General features: G+C 41.3%; 1 protein-coding gene across 8 annotated transcripts in view; it reads right to left on the bottom strand.

Moving 5' to 3' along the window:
* Positions 1-1,847: 1,847 nt before the first annotated feature.
* The window catches only part of ZNF596 (zinc finger protein 596), a 32,357-nt gene continuing 11,938 nt past the window's right edge, over positions 1,848-22,266 (bottom strand). For 3 of the 8 annotated variants that reach the window (XM_079909000.1, XM_079909002.1, XM_079909001.1), the window contains one exon: positions 19,477-21,919. In XM_079909000.1, the coding sequence (XP_079765126.1) occupies positions 20,654-21,919 (1,266 nt within the window). In that variant the 3' untranslated portion in view covers positions 19,477-20,653. Of the gene's footprint in view, positions 2,150-5,787; positions 6,065-11,867; positions 12,041-12,382; positions 12,838-15,604; positions 15,711-16,336; positions 16,424-17,422; positions 17,703-18,428; positions 18,720-19,476; positions 21,920-22,266 lie in introns of those variants that run through there. The other 5 variants (XR_013825447.1, XR_013825448.1, XM_079909005.1 and 2 more) reach the window with 5 other exon arrangements.

Genomic DNA, 22,266 nt, shown 5'->3' with positions numbered 1-22,266 from the left:
TCCAACAAAATATGTACAAGTCTGTGTGTAGAAAAAAAAAATTGTTGAAAAAAAAACACAAAGAAACTGTAAATCAGGGGAGAGGTATCCCTTGATCATGATTGAAAGACACAATATTGTTATGATGTTAATTATTCCCAACTTGACCTATAAATTTGGTGCAATCCCAGTACAAATCAAGCTATTTTGAAGCTATCAGCTAACTCTATTAAAACTTGGAGTAGACTAGGTAATATTGAAGAACAAAGTTGATGAACCATACTTCCTAATCCAAACTTTATTATAAATCTTCAGTAAACAAGAGTGCCTGACATTGGAGAAATAATAGACAGATAGATAAAAAGAACAGAACAGAGAGTGTACAAACAGACCCAGGAAAATACAGTCAAATGATCATAGTAAAAGAAGAAAAGGCAACTCAATGGGAAATACAGTCTCTCAACAAAAGATGATGGCACAAGTGGATGACCATATGCAATGAAATGAACAAAGACACAAAACTTATATGTATGTTCACTCAAAATAGTTCATATACTTAAACGTAAAATTTAAAACAAAAAGTGACATAAGAAAACAGAAAATATACATGAATTTTAATATACATTAATTAGCTTAATGTACAAAATCAAAACAATCTATGAGAAAAAAATTGATAATATGGACCTTATTAAGTTAAAATTTTTCATTCTACAAAAGAAACAATTCAAGCAATGAAAACACAAGTCCCAGACTGGGAGAAAATATTTGCAAAACATAAATGTTTAGGACTTGTACCGAAAATATACAAGGAACTTGTAAAACTCAACATAGAGAAAACAAACTACCCAATTAAAAAATGGTTGAGTATCTGAACAGAAAGGTCATCATGCAAGATATACAGATAGGAAACAAACATACAAAATCATGCTCAATATTACTTGTCGTTAGGAAACAGCCAATTAAAAGAGCAACAAGATACCCTGCACACTTACTACAATAGCTAACACTGAAAAAACTGATAATGTGAGTCACAAAGGAGGATGGGGAACACCAGGAAATTTGATTCATTGCTGGTGGGAATGCATAATGTACAGCCACTTTGAAAGACATTTTGGTAGGTTCCTAGAAACGTAAGCATGGTCTCAGCATACGATGCATCATTTGTGTCCCTGTATATTTGCCCAACTGGTTTGAAAATTTGTGTCCACAGAATAAACAGCGTGCAATATATTCAGCAGCGTTATGCACAATGACCAAAATCAATGAGGAGCCAAGATGCCCTTCAGTAGGCAAACTTATAACCAAACTACGGCGCAGTGGGTAGAGATACTTGAGGACAGACATGGAAAGCAAGCAGAGGGGGTTGGAGACATGGGAAGCCTGGATAGATGGGCTATGGCAAGACATATTTCCCTCCACACCACACTGGTCACGCAGTTGGCTTAAGCTCAGCCTAGTGCCCAACTTCCCCTTACCACTTACCCCCTTTACCGTGTGAAAGAAAATCTTTTTTTGGTTTGACTTTGAGATGCTTGCTGATCTCTGCAATCAGATAGTTCTCCCTATTGCAATAGCTTTTCTTTCTTTCTTCCCTTTTTTGGGCCGTGCAGCACAGCTTGTGAGATCTTAGTTCCCCAACCAGGGATTGAACCTGAGGAGCCATGGCAGTGAAAGTGAAGGGTCCTAACCACTGGACCACCAGGGAATTCCTGCAATAACCTTTCTTTCTATTTAAAGTCTCTCCCTATAGAACTCTGGATTTGATTTTACTTGACAATAATCAGAATGGTATAAATATAAATAATTATAATACTGATAATAAATAATAGGTATATGATATCAGTCTATATATATTCGTGATTATTTTAAGTTGCTGATCTCTTAATTCCAAATGCATTTTTAAAATCCTTCATATATGATTCATTTTGTTGTGAAGCTGAAACTAACATACCATTGTAAAGCAAATATACTCCAATAAAGATGTTAAAATGAAAAAAAAAAAAAAAGAATGGTGACAGGGGAAATAGAGAACAATGTAATAGTAGAATAAATCAGGTTAATAAGCAAATATAGTGTGGTAGCTGTAAACCCAGACAATCGTGGGTCACATTCAAGCACCTGCACTTACCCCAGCAAGTGACTTAATCTTCCCAGGTTCCAGTTTTCTTACCTGTAAAATGAGAATAATAAAATCCACTTAGATAGATAGATCGATAGATGATAGAAAAATAGGTAGGTAGATAGATAGGAAGGCAGACAGGTATACACACACACACACACTCTTCCCAAAGGTAGCTCTATATATTTGACTGCTATCTGTTCACCAAAACCCATTTTCTCTTCTCCCTGGGCAGAGAGCTGAAGTTAAATGTTGCCACATGACTGAGTTCTAGCCAATGAACTGTAAGTAGAAATGATGTGTACTCTTTCCAGGCCTGGCCTTTTCAGATTCCCCATTGGAGATCCTCCATACTCTTTCTCCATCTGTTGGCTCAATACAGAGACGTCTGAGGACTCAGAGAACAGAGCTATGAGACACAAGAAGCCCAGTTCTGTGGATAATCATGGGAGGATTACCAACCAACTGGGAATAACTGCTGGAAACTTCATATGAGTGAGAAATGAATTTCTATCGTATTAAACCACTAAGATTTGGGGCTTTATGTCTATCTTTCTATTCTTGTACAGAACCTGACATCATAATCCTTTAATAAATGAGCATTATGACTTTAAAAAAAAAATCCTTCATATATACTTTCCTCCCCTCACAATTACAGTTTTTGATATCATATCATACCTCCTAAAACAAAGGAAACAAAAGCAAAAGTAAACAAATGGGATCTAAGTAAACTTAAAAGCTTTTGCAAGGAAAGGAAACCATCGACAAAATGAAAGACAACCTACTGAGTGAGAAAAATCATTTGCAAATAATATGTCTGATAAGGGGTTAATATTCAACATATATGAACAGCTCATGGAACTCAACATCAAAAAAAATACCCAACTTGATTAAAAAGTGGGCAGAAGACCTGAATAGACATTTTTCCAAAGAAGACATACAGATAGCCATCAGGCACAAGAAAAGCTACTCAACATCGCTAATCATCAGGGAAATGCAAATCAAACCCACGATGAGATGTCACCTCACACCTATCAAAATGGTTTTCATCTAAAGGAACACAAATAACAAATGTTGGCGAGGATGTGGAGAAAAGGGAACCCTAGTACACTGTTGGTAGGAATGTAAATTTGTGCAGCCACTGTGGAAAACAGTATGGCAGTTTCTCAAAAAACTAACGACTACCATATGACCCGGCAATTCCACTCTAGTGTATATGTCCAAAAAACCCCAAACCACTAATTTGAAAAGATACATGCACACTAATATTCATAGCAGCACTATTTACAATAGCCAAGATATGGAAGCAACCTCAGTGTCCATCAACAGATGAATGGATAAATAAGATGTGGTACATATATGCAAAGGAATAAAATTCAGCCATAAAAAAGAATGAAATAGTGAAGTTTGCAGCTACATGGATGGACCTAGAGATTATCATACTAAGTGAATTAAGTCAGGTAGAAAAAGACAAATATTATATGATATCACTTATATGTGGAATCTAAAAAATAATACAGATCAATTTATTTACAAAACAGAAACAACCTCAGACATAGAAAACAAACTTATGGTTACCAAAGGGGAAAGGGGAGGGGGAGTGATAAATTAGGAGTATGGGATAAAATTAGGAGTAGAGGACCCACACCACTACAGTATATGTAAAATAGATAAACAACAAGGATTTACTGTATAGCACAGGGAACTATATTCAATATCTTGTAATGACCTATAATGGAAAAGAATGTGAAGCTGTACGTCTGAAACTAACACAATATTGTAAATCAAGTATAGTTAAATTAAGAAAAAAGAAATTTTAAAGAAGAGAAAAGAGAAGACACTCCGTACACAGTCATCAGAGATTTATCCCCAAAGATTGGATAGGGAGTTGTAATGTTTGTGCCGATCCTGGGAGGATTGCTATGGGAAATCAAACCTAAAGTGCCTTTGTCTGGGTGTATTTGGAACAGGAGATCACAAACGGCTTATAGTCCTAGGAGGTCTGAGAAAGTCGTGCAATTATCCCCTGGAGCCAGATTCCTCTTGTTCACTCTCAGCACTGGTTGGACAGCCTCAGTGGAGAGAATGTCCCACATATATGGCTCAGGGTGGACTAGAGGATTCTGTGTGCCCAGTGGGTGTCTAGTCACCTAACCTCCCTCTGCTTCCACAGGGTCGGGGTCCAAGAGAGAGGAGGAAGAGAATTGAGGGGACCAGTTTGCACAAGATGGAGCACTGAGAGCTGTGGCAGGCATTTACCCTGGGTCTGGGTGGTTTGGGTGGGACTCACAAGTTCTTCTGAACTAGGAGAGAGGGTGAAAGGGGAGGGGTCGCCAGTACAAGCATCAAGAAGGCAAAGCTGAGGAAGGACAAAGAAGCCATGGGACCCCAGTTTTCCAATTTCCAGACCCACATCTCATAAACATCAGTCCTTCATAAGGATGTGGCCCTAATCACTGGGAACATGCAGTATGCTCCAAGAGAAAGAAGGGGAGGGCTTCCCTTGCCTATGGTCACAAGGAAGACGACTATGACTATTATTGCTAATTAATAATATATGAACACCTCCATTTGAGAGATAAAAATGTGGAAAACACGGAGGTGTGTATGCTTATTAGCCCACAGTGATCAGAAGTTCAGTTCACTCCATGATTCCAAATCATGATTGCAAATCCAAGTCAAACCTCTGCATACACTCATCCTGAATCATTCTAACGCCCTCCTCCACCTGGGGTCTCCAGCAATATCACTCCCTCAACCCTGACTTTTAGATGGAAAACTATTTTATTATCCCTTTACACAAACACAGCTAAATTACATGAACGCACCGTAGTTACACAGCTAATAAACCTACTCACGACTGTTCTTCCCTGGGGCACTGTTCCCCTTGGTTGGACTTACAAGACAAAAAGTTAAATGTCTCAAAATGATGGAGAAAAAAAAGATAAGACCATTTAGGAGGGTTATTTGAAAATAAGATTCTTCATTTATTCACTCGTATATAATTGGATTTCATTTTAGTTCAGTTGTATAAATTGTAGTTTTTCATAAAACCTTGGTCCAAATGCCAGTTTGGATTGGGGAGAAGAAAGTTATATCACTTAGGAAAAGTAACCACTTTCTTTTCCCTAATCTTCAACAGACACAATACAACATGTATAGCTGCTGCAACATGGTACACATCCCATGTACTGGAAAAATGCTAAGATATAATTACACTTCTGAACACTTGGTCAAGGCTTTACATGCTATTATCTCCCTAAGTTTCTAAAACATTATAAATTGTTTGCCATCATCTGCAACATGACAGGAATTTTTAGGAAATCTTTGTGCATGATTTTAATTCCTAATCCCTGGCTACTTAGACACGATGACAAAATATCAAAATCACTAAAAATGATGGGACACTTGAAATCAAACAAGGGATCCTGGCTCAATTAAAGTCCTGGGATGAAGGCTGTGTGACATCCATGGGCCTGCGACAGTAGGGGCAGGTGAAGGACCTGGTCAACCACTCATTGATGCAGTTCAGGTGATAGAAGTGTGCGCAGGGCAGAAATCTGATGGAGTCCCCACGCACAAACTCCAACCAACAAATCACACACTCCTCCTGGATCTTTTCTTCAAATCCATCTGTTCTGTACACTCCTTGAGGCAGGTGCTCTTTAAGGCTGATTCTTTGAGCTAACCTCACTTGTTCCTCTTCCATCAGCTGTGCTGCTTGGTGAAGCGAGCTGGGTGTTGGAAGATGGATGGGATTTGGAACTTGTTCCGGATGTGGTTCCTGATCCCAGCGTCTCCTCCCGCCTGGGCCCACCCAGCGGGATGGAGACTCAGGAACAGAGCTGTCATCCAAGATGCTGGATTTGAGGCAGTTCCCCATCTTTCAGGCCTGGGTGTGAGATCTGTGCACCCTTCTCATGGTCCTCTCTGCAGGAGTTTCAACACACCTCCTTGTTCCTAGGTCTAGAGAAAAAGAAAAAGAAAAGTTTTATTAAATGAGATCCCTGCTTGCAGAGTTCCATAGAGAGGCTTCATTGAGCCTCACGATAACCCTGCTGATTTTGAATCCTTTCCTGAGGGAACCAGTGTTGTGAACAGGGGTTTACAGAGCTTTAGTAACGTGACAAAATTGCACGGCTTGGAAATGGGTCATCTGGCCTTACAATTTTGGTCTGTTTCCAAACTCAAATTTCTCAGCAGGATTGTCGTGAGGGGTACATGCCATACCTAGGTTTCACCAGGAATCATCACCTCTCAGGGAAGGACTCAGAGGCCCCACCCTGGAATCCCAGCCTCTCCCCTTTCAGCTCATCTCACAGAATCACTCCCCACCTAGGTTCTCCTACCACCTGGGAACCTGCCGTTCACCTATCCACTTTGTATTCAGCCCCACCTTCCTCGCTATACCTGCCTGTTTAATCCACATTTACTCAATTCAGTAGAAAGACCAGGGATTCTCATGTCTGTCTGAACTTTTACTATCTCTGCTGATCAAGACACTGATCCAGGGATTATGGAATCCTGACCTACCAACTCTAATTGCATAGTCATGTGCTACTAAAATTAAATATGTCTTAGGACATTACCTCCCCTACCAAAACGAAGATGTAAATCAGACTCCTCTATTTGGCATTGTTAATTAATGGTTCTACCAGACATTTAGGGGTTTATCTTTTTTTTTTTTTACGCGGGCCTCTCACTGTTGTGGCCTCTCCCGTTGCGGAGCACAGGCTCCGGACGCGCAGGCTCAGCGGCCATGGCTCACGGGCCCAGCCGCTCCGCGGCATGTGGGATTTTCCCGGACCGGGGCACGAACCCGTGTTCCCTGCATCGGCAGGCAGACTCTCAACCACTGCACCACCAGGGAAGCCCAAGGGGTTGATCTTTTACATGCCCTCAGAGAACCACACAAATACAATTAGGTATTGCTCTCATCCCTACACGGAGACCTATTAGCATTCTTCATCCACACATACACCCTCACACCATACACAGTTTCTTTCGGTCTTGGTTTAAATGTTAACTCCCCAAGGATCCCTTTTCTAAATCTCAGCCGCAGTTAGCCTTCCTCTTTCCCTCCCTCTTTACTACAGCACAGAATCTGCAGCAAGAGGATCCATACAGTTCTCTATTTCCTTTTTTCCTTTTTTCAAACTATTTGTTCCACCTTTATTGAGGTGTTATTGACAAACACTGTATATACTAAAAGTGTACATTGTGATGTTCTGATATACATACACATTGTGAAATGATTCCCTCAATCAAGCTAATTAACCTATCCATCACCTCACAGATTTACTGTTTTGTGTGTGTTGAGATCTACTCATTTAGCAAATTTCATGTATACAGTATTTTAAACTATAATCACTATGCTCTACATTAGACCTCCAAAAGTTATTCATCTTACAACTAAAAAAGCCCCACATTTCCTCCACCTCAAGCCCACGAAAACCATCATTTTACTCTGTGTCTTTGTAAGTTCCACTTTCTTAAATTCCACATGTAAGTGATATTATGCAGTATTTGTCTTTCTGTGTCTGGCTTATTTCATTCAGCATAACATCAGCTATGTTCATCCACATCGTTGAAATGGCAATATTTCCTTCTTTTGAAAGGCTGAATAATATTGTGAATGTATGTATACATGTACACAACATCTTAATGTAGACATCTCTAAATGAATGTTAACTCATTAGAAGACTAAACCACATTGAAACTCAACAAATTCATTTTACTGGATCTATTAAATCCAGTGGTAACTGGTCAAATGAAATACCTAGCTGACCTTAAATTGTGTTAAAAAATCATCCCTTCCAAATAGAAATCTCCTTAAAATGTATTTATGTTTGACACAAATTACGTTTCGGTAAATCAGTGAGGTTGGTGAGTGGGAAATTTGCTGTATTTGGTAAACTGAGTTTTGACAAATTCATTTTCTGTGAACTTGTACACAATATAACATACAGTAATTCTGATAGAAGATGTCTGCATCAATACACTTTTTAAAATAGAACCAAGTTATTAAAGGACTACTTTATTTATTCTTATCAAAAACCATAATCTGTAACAATCAGAAACAAATAAAGATAGCAATGTATGTGATTTGATTTATTTGTTTATGCTCTTCCCAATTCTGCTTGTAGCTCCCTAACCCGTTTTAAAGCAAGGCACCTTGCTCATGGTCATACTGTATTCCATCTAAATGTTGATTGTATTGATATTCTTCCATGGATAATGTCCTACTGTTACTCTAAAATTACCACAGGCTAAGTGACTTAAAGTAACACAAAATTAGTCTCTTACAACTCTGTACCCGGAAGTCCTAAATCACTTATGCTACATCAAAACCAAGGTGTAAGTAGGCCCATGCTACATCTGGAAGTTCTATGACAGAAAGAGATCACTGGGGGGCAGCAGAACCCACTTTCATTGAGCTAATAGTTTCTGTCAAACAGGAGAAATAACGTAAGGAAACTATCAAATTTAATGTAGATATTCGTTAATTGAGGTTTAAATTAAATTAAATTAATGGTTTGCCAATGGTGTATTTTTTGTTTATTGTAAATATTGCTTATTTCAAGAATGATGTTTTAGACTAGCTAGTCATGTTGATTTCTTGTGTAATCCAACTAAGTCATAGTAACAATATTAATTTTTCTTATTTAAAAAATGAAATGCACTGTTATTTATATGTAGTCATTATTCTGAAATGCTGGTTTTGAAATAAGTAAAAGCAAGATAGGGCATAAATATTCATCTGGAAAACAATCTGTCATTCGAGACAACTCTTATTTTTGTTCATTTAAATGTCTGTAATGTATATTGTGACAGTTGGTTTTTCTTTTTTGTAATACAAGTGCCTGAGTTAAGCTTTGATTGTTGAGGCATCCACTTCAAATAGGCAACCACTTCAAAGCTGGACCTACGGTGACTTAGAATATTTTCCAGGGGCTCAGACAGGCAAGATGCCCTCCCTGAGTTTCTCCTGAGGGGGAAAAAAAAAAAAAAGGCCAGTCCAGGCATCTGGCAGTGTATTTGGAAAGTTTCTGGAAGTTCCCTGGGGGAAGTGACTGTGGAGCTAACCTGGGAGCCAGAGAGCAGCGGTGTGTGCTTTGGGAACCCTCTGTCATCTTCAGGAAATGAGACAGTTCTTCACGGATCAAGAAACTTTATTCAATGTTTTATAACAACAACAACAATAATGATAAGGAATTATTGTAATAATATTCAGGACATGGGTAATCTTGGGAACTCCCATGCCAACCCCAGGAAGAGACCCCTATAGGGCAGACATAGAGAGACCCTGTTTTAGAACCAACCAGCCACAGGAACCTCATGGAATTTCAGGGGTTGAGCCAATTTTCTGATGGCCTGGGTCCCTGCAAAGAAGGCAGGGCCCAGATCCACCTGCTGCTCAAAGGCCCCCTCTACTAGGCACTTTAAGTCCTCATGATGGCCTGGTTGCCTTTCTTGTTCTTTACCTAGCTTTTTCAGGTCCAGAAATTTCAGTTCACATGTCTCAGCCAGTGCTCCTCAACCAGCAGGGGCGACAGTAGCAGCCTGAGCTGTTACTGAGTTCACTGAGTAATTTAGAAAATTTGATGGTAGGTCACATGACAGGTTGTCCCCTCCTTGCCATCCAGTCCAGCACCAGCCTTTCTTGGACACTGAAGGGGATGCAGAACATTCCCAGAGGTTCAGGGGGGCCTAGGATGCCTTCCTTGAGCCTCAATTGTTTTTAAAGCCAGATTTCCAGCCTCTGTGCTGACTTTTAGAATTCTGAGGAGGCTCATGTGGGCAAGGATGCTCTCTGCAGCTTTTCCAGGAAGGTAACAGCACCTCCTGTGCCTTTGAATTGTCTTAGAAAATTATGTGAAGGCTCTGGCTAGTCTAAGACAGCCTTCTGGGTCCTTAAGGCCAGCAAAACAGTTCGGGGGCCCTCAATAAGACTTGTAAAATTTTCCAGATGTCCAGGCGGGGTTTGCCTCTGGAAGGAGACTTCTAATATTTCAAAAGGCTCATCTGACAGACAGGCCTCAAGGGCTACTGCAGGGGGACTTCTCTGCCTGCACAGTGGTTGGGAGTCCGCCTGCCAATGCAGGGGACATGTGTTCAATCCCGGTCCAGGAAGATCCCACATGCCGTGGAACAACTAAGCCCGTGCACTGAGCCTGCGCTTTGGAGCCCGTGAGCCACAACTACTGAGCCCGTGTGCCACAACTACTGAAGCCCGTGCACCTGGAGCCCCTGCTCTGCAACAAGAGAAGCCACCGCAGTGAGAGGCCCGTGTACCGTGACGAAGAGTAGCCCCCACTCAGCGCAACTAGAGAGAGCCCATGCACAGCAATGAAGACCCAATGCAACCAGAAATAATTAATTTAAAAATACTATTAAAAAAAAACTGATGAAGGTGTTTCACTTAAAAAAAAAAGAGGCTACTGCAGGAACCTGGGAGAACTGTGAATGTGTAGGTATGTAGGTATGTTGAGGGACCTTCCCTTACCTTCAGTCAACCTGACACCTAGGTGAAAAGAGAAACTCTGCTCAGTGCTGTATAACTACCACCACAAAAATAATGCATAATAAAAAAACATAATAATAAAAATCATAATGAGTAACAACATTGATAATGATGATCATCCTAATTATAATAAAAGTAGTAACTATAAAAATGATAATAATTAGAAACCGAGGGAGATTGTAGACTAGAATACAGACTCTCCTACCTAAGTGACCAGATACTGTTATTGGACATCATGGAATATTTTGGAGTTTGAACCCTAGGTCTGCACAATAAAATGTGTTTTGAAAGTCATGGATGAGAACAGGAGGGAAGTAACAACCAAAGGAGGGGAATATGGACCAATGAGGGATCTCCTGTACCAACCCTGGGAAGAGGGATCTCCCCAGCAGAGGTGGAGGACGCAGGTCTGGAGCCTACCAGTCATAGGATTCCCACCAGAGGGACTTCCCTGGTGGTCCATGGGCTAAAACTCCACACTCCCAATGCAGGGGGCCCGGGTTCGATCCCTGGTCAGGGAACTAGATCCCACATGCCGCAACTAAGTGTCTGCATGCCGCAACGAAAGATCCTGCATGCTGCAACTAAAAGATCCCGCACGTCGCAACAAGGATCCCACGTGCTGCAACTAAGACCCAGCACAGCCAAATATATAAATAAATAAATACTTTAAAGAAAAGTATTCCCACCAGATATCAGGATTCAGGTCAATGGGCTGACAAAACTTGACCCCAGATTTACATCCAGGATACAGTAACCCCACCAGTAACATACATTAAGCTCCCAGTGCTATCTCAGTTCTCAGTGCCTAGCTTTCTTTCTGCCACCTGATCAACCCAGGCCCCTTGAGGTCCAGACATCTGTGTTCATATATATCATTCTGGGGCTCTTGGAGGATGTTACTATTGGAGCTCCCAGCTGGCAAGGTGTGACACGAGCAGGCACTAGAGGTTCCTTGTAGCCACACAGAACTTATAAAGTTCTTCAATTGATTGTTCTGGTGTGTTTCACCCTCCCTGCCTTCCATTTCAGCCCCTGGCTTTTCTGGGCACCCAAGAGGACTTAGAATATTTGCAGAGGCTCTGGCAGGTGTGGCTCATCCTCTGTGCTCTTCAGTTTTCAGCAATGGTACTTTGGACCTCCTGAAGTGACAGAAAATTCTGACAATGCTCTGTCAGGTTGAGATACCTTCTACAACATTTTCAGGAAGATAAGAATGGTTTCTGCATCCCTGAGTTGACTTACAAATCTTTGTGGTTTCTCTAGCAGGTCAAGGAATACTTCCCTGGGTCTCTTCAGATGGAAAAAGAGATTCCTGGTCCCTGAAGAGCTGTTGTAAAGTGAGCAGGGCCTCACTAAGATCAATGGAATCCTCATCTGGAACTCACCTACTCACAGGTTTGTCCCTGCTTCTGGAGCTGGAATTGAAAAATAAGGGTTTTGCTTATTGAAAAGATACTAAGTGGTATGGCAAGGAGCATGGGAGACTGTGAATGTGTGTCTGTTTGAGAACCCTTGGCAATCATCTTCTGAAAATCAGACATTTTTCTTAAGTAGAGAATCACTAGTCAATGCTGTGTAGCTATAACCACACACGAAAATCCATAATAAGAAACTTAATAATAATAACTATAGTGATTATTATCCTTATGACATTAATATGAGGAAGTATAATAATAATACACCTAAGGAGATAAAAGAATACAGACATCTCTAACTGAATAACAAGATAATGACATTGGGCCCATTGGGTAGTTCGAAGTCTTAGTTCTAGGTTTGTGCTAGGAAACTTGCTCTGCAAGGCAAAGACGAACATCAGGAGGGAAAAGAAAACCAACCTGAGGAGAGCATGGGAGAACTTGGGAATTTGTGAGACACTTAGGAGAAGAGAACTACCAGAGAGAGGAAAAGAGGCCTTGGTCCAGGGTTTGCCCATCCCTGGACACTGGAGTTACGCCAACCCCTACAAAGACAGGAACCAGATCCGTACCCAGCAAGGAGAAGCCTCACCTACAACATACCTTATATGTCCAGCACAGTCTCAGCCCTTGCCATCTGGGTGCCCTTCTACCTTCTGCTCTGATCAGCTCCTTTGAGGTCTGACATCTTGGTTTTCATATCTCAGAGGGGCTGTTGGTAGATCCCATTTTCAATGTGCCCAAGCCAGCAGAGGGTAACACATGCCTACACGAACCTTGCAGGGCTTCCTGGAGGACTTAGAAAATTTTACGTTTGTTCCTGCTGGTGTGTTGAGAAAATTTTACGTTTGTTCCTGCTGGTGTGTTGCTGTCTTCCTGCTTTCCATTCTAGCACCACCTTTTCCGGGACATCCTTGGGGATTTAGCTTAGAGTCAGGGGCTCAGAGCAGCCTAAGACAACCTTTTTGCATCTTCATTTCCAGCAGTGGCGATAGTGGTACTCCTGCCTCGTCACTGTGTCATGAATTTTGAAACAACAACAACAACAGAAACAGAGTGTCGTGGGTCTTAATTTCTGGCAATTGAAAGTCTAGAGAAGCACAGAAAAACTTCTCCTTTCTGGAATCCTCTGATGACCACAAGAGTCAAAGAATTTTAAGATCTAATATAGATAGCAACCTGATATTTGAATCACCTGAGGGTTAATAAGTGTTCTTTGATCTGCAAATAAAGGGGTCATGAAGGTTTTGTTAAAATAGTATTGATGCGAGGCTCATCCTCAGAACAACTGAAATAATTTCTGGAGTGATGGTATTTCTTACAATTACCTAAGGTTTCCCAATGGGAAAGCAGTGTTGAGAATGATTTAAGTAAATATTGCTTTTTAAGCTGTAATATACATGCAAATCTCTTGGCGATCAGGGGTTCAACATTAGGAAATTATGATTCAGGAAGTTTGGGAGGGACTGATGAAATTTTATTTTATTTTATAAATTTATTTATTTATTTTTGGCTGCGTTGGGTCTTCGTTGCTGCATGAGGGCTTTCTCTAGTTGTGGCGCGCGGGGGCTACTCTTTGTTGCGGTGCTGGCTTCTCATTGCAGTGGCTTCTCTTGTCGCGGAGCACGGGCTCTAGGTGCGCGGGCTTAAGTAGTTGTGGCACGCAGGCTCAGCGGTTGTGGCTGGTGGGCTCTAGAGCGCAGGCTCAGTAGTTCTGGCACATGGGCTTGGTTGCTCTGCGGCATGTGGGATCTTCCCGGACCTGGGCTCGAACCCGTGTCCCCTGCATTGGCAGGCGGATTCTTAACCACTGCGCCACCAGGGAAGCCCCCAAAATTTTATTTTTAACTTAAAAATGGAAATGCTGGGTCACAACATCATTTCTAAGCACAAATAGATTTGGTTCCAGCAATATCACCCATTACCTCCCCCTCCCCCAAATTATATTATTTGTTGACCTTATCAAATTGAGAGAAGAATAGAGAAATCAGCAGTGTCTGAGCAAGACAGTATTTGAGAAACAACATGCATCAATTCACTAAAACAAGCTTTACTGAGCATCTCCTGTCTGCTCTCAGGTTTGTTAGGCTCCAATGTGTACAAGGCACTGTGCTGGGGACCTCAATACATTATGTAATTTAATCCTCAACATTCTGGCAGTTAGTAATATTCATTGCATGCAAGGAAGGAAGAAGTGGAAATGGGGGGTGGAAGGCAAGCAAGGACATCTAGGGGAAATTTCAGAGTTGGTGGAAGAATGATACTGTGCTGCAAATTCTGCTGTGTTCTGAGACCTTGTCACTGGTCCAGGGGTCTAGAGTCTAGAGTCAGGGAAAGAACCAGGTTGCTGCTGCAGATACTGAACCTGTGAGGGGAGAGTGCTAATTGGAGATCCTCCTCATGTGTGCAGCCTGTTGAGCAGGAACCGCAGTCAGACAGGTGCTGCGGGGAGCCTGTCTCTGGGGTAGTGTCTGGTTCTGTGGAGGCAAGTTGGTACCCTGTGCACAGGAGTGGGCGCTGCAGGGACCTTGAGTAAAGGTGAGGTTACTAAAGACTCGGCTCTCAGGGCCTGTTGATCCCCACACCCCCAGCTGCCCTTAGTCCTCAGTACTCATTCTGACAGGAAGGCATCTTATGAGAAACAGTGGCCTAACATCCACAACAGGAAAGACTCAGAACCCAGTACATGCTTTTTGGAATTATGACACTTAAGATGACTCAAAAGCCATCCACCATTCTTTCCTTCATCTGGAAAACTCATTCTTCCTCTATGAATAGTAGAAGGAAAGGGCTCCTGATTGAGTATGAAGGAGCCAACTTCAAATATTGACTGTGAACTTCCCTCACAAAGAACTAGACATTCTGATCCTTTCTCAGAGACCCCTGGACAGATGTGGTGGTGGAGAACCACAGCAATATGGGGTATGTGGGTATTTCTGTGTTGCCCTGTTCATGAAGGTCTGTCTTTGGAAATGACTTGGGATTCCCTATGATGGGAGCTCTGGGACCTCTAAAGTGTGTATCTGAGGCTGGATGTGAAGGTTATCAGCCAACACTCATTGTGTTTATGTTCTTCATTCCCCACTTTCCACTCCTGGATGGCTGTGTTTTCTTCACTGCCAACATGGCATCGTTAGAATATTAAAATAAACATACAATTCATCATGAAAAAAATGAGACAAGAGTTGCTGCATAAGCATCCTGATGATCTCAGCAGAATCTCAGTAGGACAAAAGCCTTGCAAACATTTTCAACACTGGGAAACACCCTATTCACTAACTCCCCTAATGTGCTCATGTCCCCAGGAAGGGGAATTGGAATCTCCCTTATTGTATCTGTCTAAACCAAACATATGAACTGCTTCATTTCACCAGGGTTCTGTACTTTAACTCACAGCAAACAGCTCAAGCTGAGGGTCCCTAACATGTGAGTACCCTTAGGTCACTTGATGGTCACATGTACTAGGACCAGGGGTACCTTGAGGAGGAAAGTTCCCCCGCCACCCCAGGAATGTGGAAATAGGTTCCCTTGTGTGCACTGAATTATGTTTTAGAGAGGCCATACCTTTTTCAGGCCATCCGACTGACTCTCACCAAGATGTGTTAGGTATGGCTGAATCTCTCCCTACAAAGGAGTAGTTCTTTAATGAGGGGGCTTTGCAAAGGAATACCTGGAAAAAAAATTTAATTCTAGTAACAGTAAAGAAAACCAATTAAATTATACTTCAAAGCACTGTCACTTCCTTTTACCCTTCAGCTTTCATTGGACTTAATTCCCACATAAGGAAATAGAGTCTCAGAGATGTGGTGGGGAGACACTGTCGTCACTCAGACACCCACTGCATGTAAACACGAACACAGGAGCTTTGACATGGCAGGCGGGTTGGGGGAATGGACAATTTGTAGAGGCAGAAGTATACTGCTTGACTCCTATGACAAGAGGCGTGTCTGAAGTGTCTAACCCCTGGGTCTGTGGGTCCCTGCAGTTGTCACAGGCACTGCACCCCCTTGTCCTACCCTCAGGGAGAATGCCTCATCCTGAAACGCCCGGAGGCCAGGCAGCAGAGTTTGGGTCATTTCCTTTCCTGCTTAAAAGCACTCAAAGGTCCCTGCCAACCTTTCCGCATTTGGTCTCTTTACCGTCTACTGCCTCGTGCTGTGCCAGGTCCCCACTCAGGACGTGGACTCTCACCCTTCGCCTCCCATCACCCATCCTGGCCCTCAACGCAGCCCCAGGATGCCACGCCCTCCCTGGCCCTGGGATTCTGCAGACCTCAGTCCTTGGGAGAGGACTAACCTCATCCTCCTTGTCTTCATGGAGCTGGGCCCTGTACCTCCACAGGTCTCCCTTTCGCGGTCACTGCCTCTGGGTAGCCCCTGTCGACTGAAAAAAAATGCACAAGGTGAGAGTTGTGAGCTGTGTTATTTGGGGCAAAATTAGGACAATAGCCCGGGAGACAGCACTTCAGATAGCTGTGAGAAACCGCTCCAGAGAAGTAGGGGAAGGTCAGTGTTATAAAGGATTGCAGTGAAGGCGGTATGTGCAGTCAAGCACACCTTCTGGCAGCGGCTCGCTGCTCATCACGAGGAGCGGAACAGCTATCTGAAGACCTGTTCTGCCAGTTTTCCCCAGAACAGAGTGCCTTCTTCCTCATCTCCATCCTGATCTCCTTTCAGGGGGTGTTGAAGGTCAGCAGCTGTAGAGGTCTGTGACTTAGTCCTTATAGAGGCAGATGACATGTGCCGATTTTTAGTTGGCACTCCTGAGCCCTGGCTAGGAAAGGTGACTGGCCCTGTCCTGTGACACCCGTGTCCTCTGTCCCAGATCCCATCTCACTGGCGGTGCCTGCCAGGGTATGTTTACATTCCTGATGTGAACTCTTCCTGCACAGGTGGCATCTTTATTCCATCCTTGTGAATGTGGAGGTGAAGGGCAGGGGAGGGGGAAGGGGGAAGAGAGACAAATGGAGAACCAGGGAGACAGTGAGTCAGGGAGGGAGAAAATGAGAGGGTAACATAGAAGATGGAGGAACAGGTTGGTCCGATGGACTTTCTAGATATGAGAAGAGTCAGACGGTGACCTGGGCAAGAAGCAGTGTGTTAAATGAAAACAGACAAAAAGGGTATCAGCAGAGAGATGGAGTAAGACAGAATAGGAAGAGAGTAAAAGAATGATAGATCTCAAATTCATTACAGTGTTTTAAAAATTATTTCTCTTAAATTTATTGTGTCACTTTCAGATTATGTCAATCATTTTCCACTCTTTATTGTATGCTGAAAATATTCTTTTGAGCTTACTAAATATTATTCTATTTCAATATGCACTTGGTAAGCATATCGACAAAACTTTTTTTGTATTAACAGTCAAAATCTTGTTTAACCAATTTGTCTAATAATAATTTTCATCAATTCCCTTATGCGATCTTTTAACTTAGTGGTCTGTAAACTAAAGTTTCCCACTAAGTCTGTAAGCGCCCTTTATCCTTTCTTTGTAAATGTTCAAAGACTGACTGAATTGTACCTGAATTTTGTTCCAACAACGCCCATCTGTTCAGGATGAATACACTGCATAGAGGTGTTTACATAGCTGGCTTTCCTTCTTGATTTCCAGTGATGGTAGTTTGTTCTTAATTGTATATTTTCTGATAGTTTAATGTAATGTTCTAGAAAAGAGATGTTAAATACTTGAGATAATTATGATTAAAACCATAGAAAAGAAGTTACTCTTGTTTGAGAGTATGAAATATGGTCTATAATCATTAGATGTAGGAGTGATAAAGTAAACCTTGCCCTATTCCGTTCAGGCTACATTATTCCTCTGAGACTAGTGGTTTCTACATTCTACTGGCTTCTCCCACTGACTTGCTTGCCTGTCCAATACATGCACAGAGTTCCTGGTCAGTTGGGTAGGGGAGGACCAAGACTTTTAAAACTAAGCATAGAACATAAATACCTCTCCCATTTGGAAGGGACACATGGCTATGTGAACTGAGCTTGGAGAATGAAAAGAATGCTATAGGGGATGAAGGAGCTAGGGATGAGTGGGACACTGGGAAGCTTAGAATTAGGATAAATGAAAATCTTTGCCCATCCTTTCCTGAAAATCCTATGGTCATCAGGTACTAGAAGTGTCTTCGATGTCTCCAACTTCAAGGGTAGGTCAGTCCCTCCCACACACCCACTGCTGCCAAGAAATATGTGGGTTTCATCAGGATAGGAGGACTTTCTGAAGGACGGGAAAACCAAACTGCAGGCTCCACAGAGTTTACTGACCCTGAATTCCCAGTGTTTTAGCGGACAGCAGACGATGTGTCATATCCACAAGTGAATTCCTCCTTATCTGTATGGTTGTGTCACAGGAAGGGGGTATGCTGAAAGGCATATTTTCAAACACCCAGGAGTGACTTAGATCTTGCCTTAGAAAGCTCGTTTGAAATGAGGAGTCAGGAATGCTTCTTAGGAATCATCCTCTCTGTTGGTTGTTACCTTCTCTTCCTAAAACACTTTTTTTTTTTTCTCCAGGACCTGCTAATCTCTCTCATGTATCTTACCAACACATTTGCTCACAGTCACTCATGGCCTTCCCTGAGCCCTCTTCCATCTCAGGATTCTTACCATGACTTGTGAACTGGCTCCATTTGGGGAATAATCATAGGAAGGACTTCACACTCAGATGTGACCTGAATGGGGAATGAGCACTATAGTTTAAATGAGATAGCACAGCAGGGGTCACATCTGGATGCACTGTCAATTCTCTATGGATAAGGTATTAAAGGAACTGCAAACTTTTTATTAATTTGCAGGAATAGCTGGAAAACAAGATTGATAATGGAAAACTTGATCTACCTAAATTTATAACACATCCCACCCTTAACAACGTGAATCAGTGTGAATTTGGCCACAAAATATTGTTTAGAATAAAATGGAGAATTCAGAAACTGGTAACAGTGAAAATTAAGACTGCATTTTATCCACATGATGGGGTGGGTTTTATTCCCTGCTTTTTAAAAATTCAATCAACCTAAATGTCTAAAATAGCTCACACTGCATCTATCCTAAGGAGACCTTGATGTTCCTTGATTTGTAAAGAATTTTTTGTGGCTGTTTCTGAGCATAATGACTTATCTGCAGATGTCAGAGTGTTCCCTGATTTGGGCAAGTTGGAGTTTGGTTGCTGGTTCAAGTTATTGTGCATGCATATTTTGACAGATTTTGGCAAGCTACCCCCTACCTAAAGCTGCAATATCCTCACCCACAACCACAATGTGGGCTTTTCACTCAGCTTTAAATAGGACTTGATACTACATTATTTTTTTATGTATGTGGAAAAATGAGTATTGTTTGTCTCTTTCCACATCATTGGTTACTGAATAAAATTTATCAATGCATTTTATTTCATAGACATGTACATGTAAGTTAAATTTCTTACTTGGCCAATTTTTCATGTAATTTTACATACTTTTTTATATTCTGTAGTTTTATTGTGCACACACAGACTTATACATGTACACATGCCTGCACTTTGATCCATTTTAGTTATAATTTTTATATGATAAATATAAATCTTTCCTTCATGTTGTCTCCTTTTATTTTGGAAGACCTCCTCTATTCCATCGTTATAAAATATTTTGTGCACTTAGTCTTGGTATTATATTGTATAACATATTTACAAATGTTACATTCTCTTCATGAACTCAGTTTTTGAATTAGTCCCTTCTGTCTGATAAAAGTGTAGCTAGCTCTGCTTTTATGATTTCCATTTATGTGGAATATGTTTTCCCATCCCTTCACTTTGAGTCCATATGTATCCCCCAGAAAAACATGGGATAAATGAATTATAAGCATCTGTGTTCTCAGTTTTGCCACCTGTGAAACACGGATATTAGTCATGTTCAAATGAGTACCAAGAACCAGCCCTTCTGTTACCCTGGCAGCAGAGAAGCTCCAACTTTTTCTCTCTTAGCCTTCTGTATTTGTATATGGGAGGGGCTGGGACTCATGGGTATCATTCCCAGTTGGTGATTTGTGGATTCATGGCTGTTGTGACAGGGGAATATGGGCAAGATCAGATTATCTTGGCTTCTTTCTGCTCTCCCAGCTTTCTGGGTGTTTTATGAATCACTAGGAGGAGCAGTACTTTGTCATTACATCAATAAGTGTAAACATATTGGCATTCCAGAAGTGGGATATTCCAAATGTCTTCAATCTTCTTCATGTACTAATTTATTTCCACTTACTTCTTTTCTAGCAGTTACCCGACACTGAATCTTCTCATGAATGCTAAGGGTGGTGCTAAGTTAAACGAGAGTGCACAGTGATTACAGGTCTAGAATTTCTCTCTTGTGCAGTTTACTTATTTATTTAGAGGATAATTTATAACTCAAGGCATTTCCACACTGATTACAGACATAGAATTTCTCTGACATGTGATTTATCCATTTAGTTTAACAGTTACAGCTGAGGATGAAGATTCTCCCAAATTCATTCCATTTGCAGTTTCAGTTCTCCCACCTGAGTCCACTGCTAAATGCTTTGTTACATAAGTAACATACATATGGATTCTCTCCACTTTGTATTAACTTTGAGTGGAGTAATAAGGACGAATAAAGGCTCTTCACTGTGTGAGTCCACAATAGTGTTTATACTTTGAAGCTATGGGTGGTGAATCTTCCACATTTACTACCTTTACAGCATGAGTTCTCTCGTGTTGTCTAAGGTTAAAATATTTACTGAAGGCTTTCCCACATAGATAACATTTATGCGGTTTCTCTCCAGTGTGAATTCTCTTATGCAATCTAAAGTTATAACTTCTATTGAAGGCTTTACCACATATATTGCATTCATACGGCTTCTCACCAGTGTGAGTTCTTTCATGTCGTCTAAGGACAGAAGAGTGATTGAAGGCTTTCCCACATAGGTGACATTCATATGGTTTTTCTCCAGTGTGAGTTCTCTCATGTCGCTTAAGGACAGAGGAATCAGTGAAGGCTTTCCAACACAGATGACATTCATATGGTTTCTCTCCAGTGTGAGTTCTCTCATGTCGTCTAAGGACAGAAGACTCAGTGAAGGCTTTTCCACATAGATGACATTCATATGGTTTCTCTCCAGTGTGAGTTCTCTCATGTTTTCTGAGGTGAGAACAATGAGTGAAGGCCTTCCCACATAGATGACATTCATATGGTTTCTCTCCATTGTGAGTTCTCTCATGTTGTCTAAGGTAAGAAGTTTTACTGAATGTCTTCCCACATAGATGGCATCCATATGGTTTCTCTCCAAAGTGAGTTCTCTCATGTTTTCTAAGGTCAGAGCAATGAGTGAAGGCTTTCCCACACAGATGACATTCATTTGGTTTCTCTCTAGTGTGAATCATCTCATGTCGCCTAAGATTATAACTTTTACTGAAGGCTTTCCCACACAGATGACAGCCATATAATTTCTCTCCAGTGTGAATTCTTTCATGTTTTCTAAGGTCAGAACAATGAGTAAAGGATTTCCCACACAGATGACATCCATGTGGTTTCACTCCAGTATGAATCATCTCATGTCGTCTAAGGTTAGAACTTTTACTGAAGGCTTTCCTACATACATGACATTCAAATGTTTTCTCTCCAGTTTGAGTATTATCGTGCTGCCTAAGGGCAGAACTTTGAATAAAGGCATTCGTACGTTGATGACATTCATATGATTTACTTCTAGCATGAATTTGCTTATGTATATTAAAGGATGACAAGTAACTGATGGCTTTTCCAAAATCTTGGCTGAAAAAGGGTTTCTTTCCCACTTGAGGTATCACATATTGAGTCAATGTTAAGATTTCAGTAAATTTTTCTCTGAAATCATTGCATTCCAAAAGATCCTCTTGACTGTGAGATCTCTGCTTTTTGAAAGGAAATGAGAGACTGTTACAGGTTTGCCCACATTTATTCATTCCTTCATTCATTCCTCTACATATAAATTCTAGAGTAATCATTCAGTGACAGACTCCAGTTAAAATTGTCCCTATGTTATTTACATAAACATGGGATATTACTCTCTTGCGAGCATAGATTTTATCTTTTGTAGTAACCCAACTGCAGAGACATCTGTTTATACAGATGTTAAAGACATTATTATGTTTCAGTGATTAGGAATATAAGCCATGATTATATAATTGTCTGTTTATATAAGACCTCAAGTTATGGTTTTGACTACAGGTTAATGTTTCTTCCCTAAAACCAAACTAAC

The sequence above is a fragment of the Stenella coeruleoalba genome, assembly GCF_951394435.1.
Source record: "Stenella coeruleoalba genome assembly, chromosome: 21".
Taxonomy (NCBI): Eukaryota; Metazoa; Chordata; class Mammalia; order Artiodactyla; family Delphinidae; genus Stenella; species Stenella coeruleoalba.
Note: the sequence above shows the minus strand (reverse complement) of the source record. Positions and strands in the feature narration are given on the sequence as shown.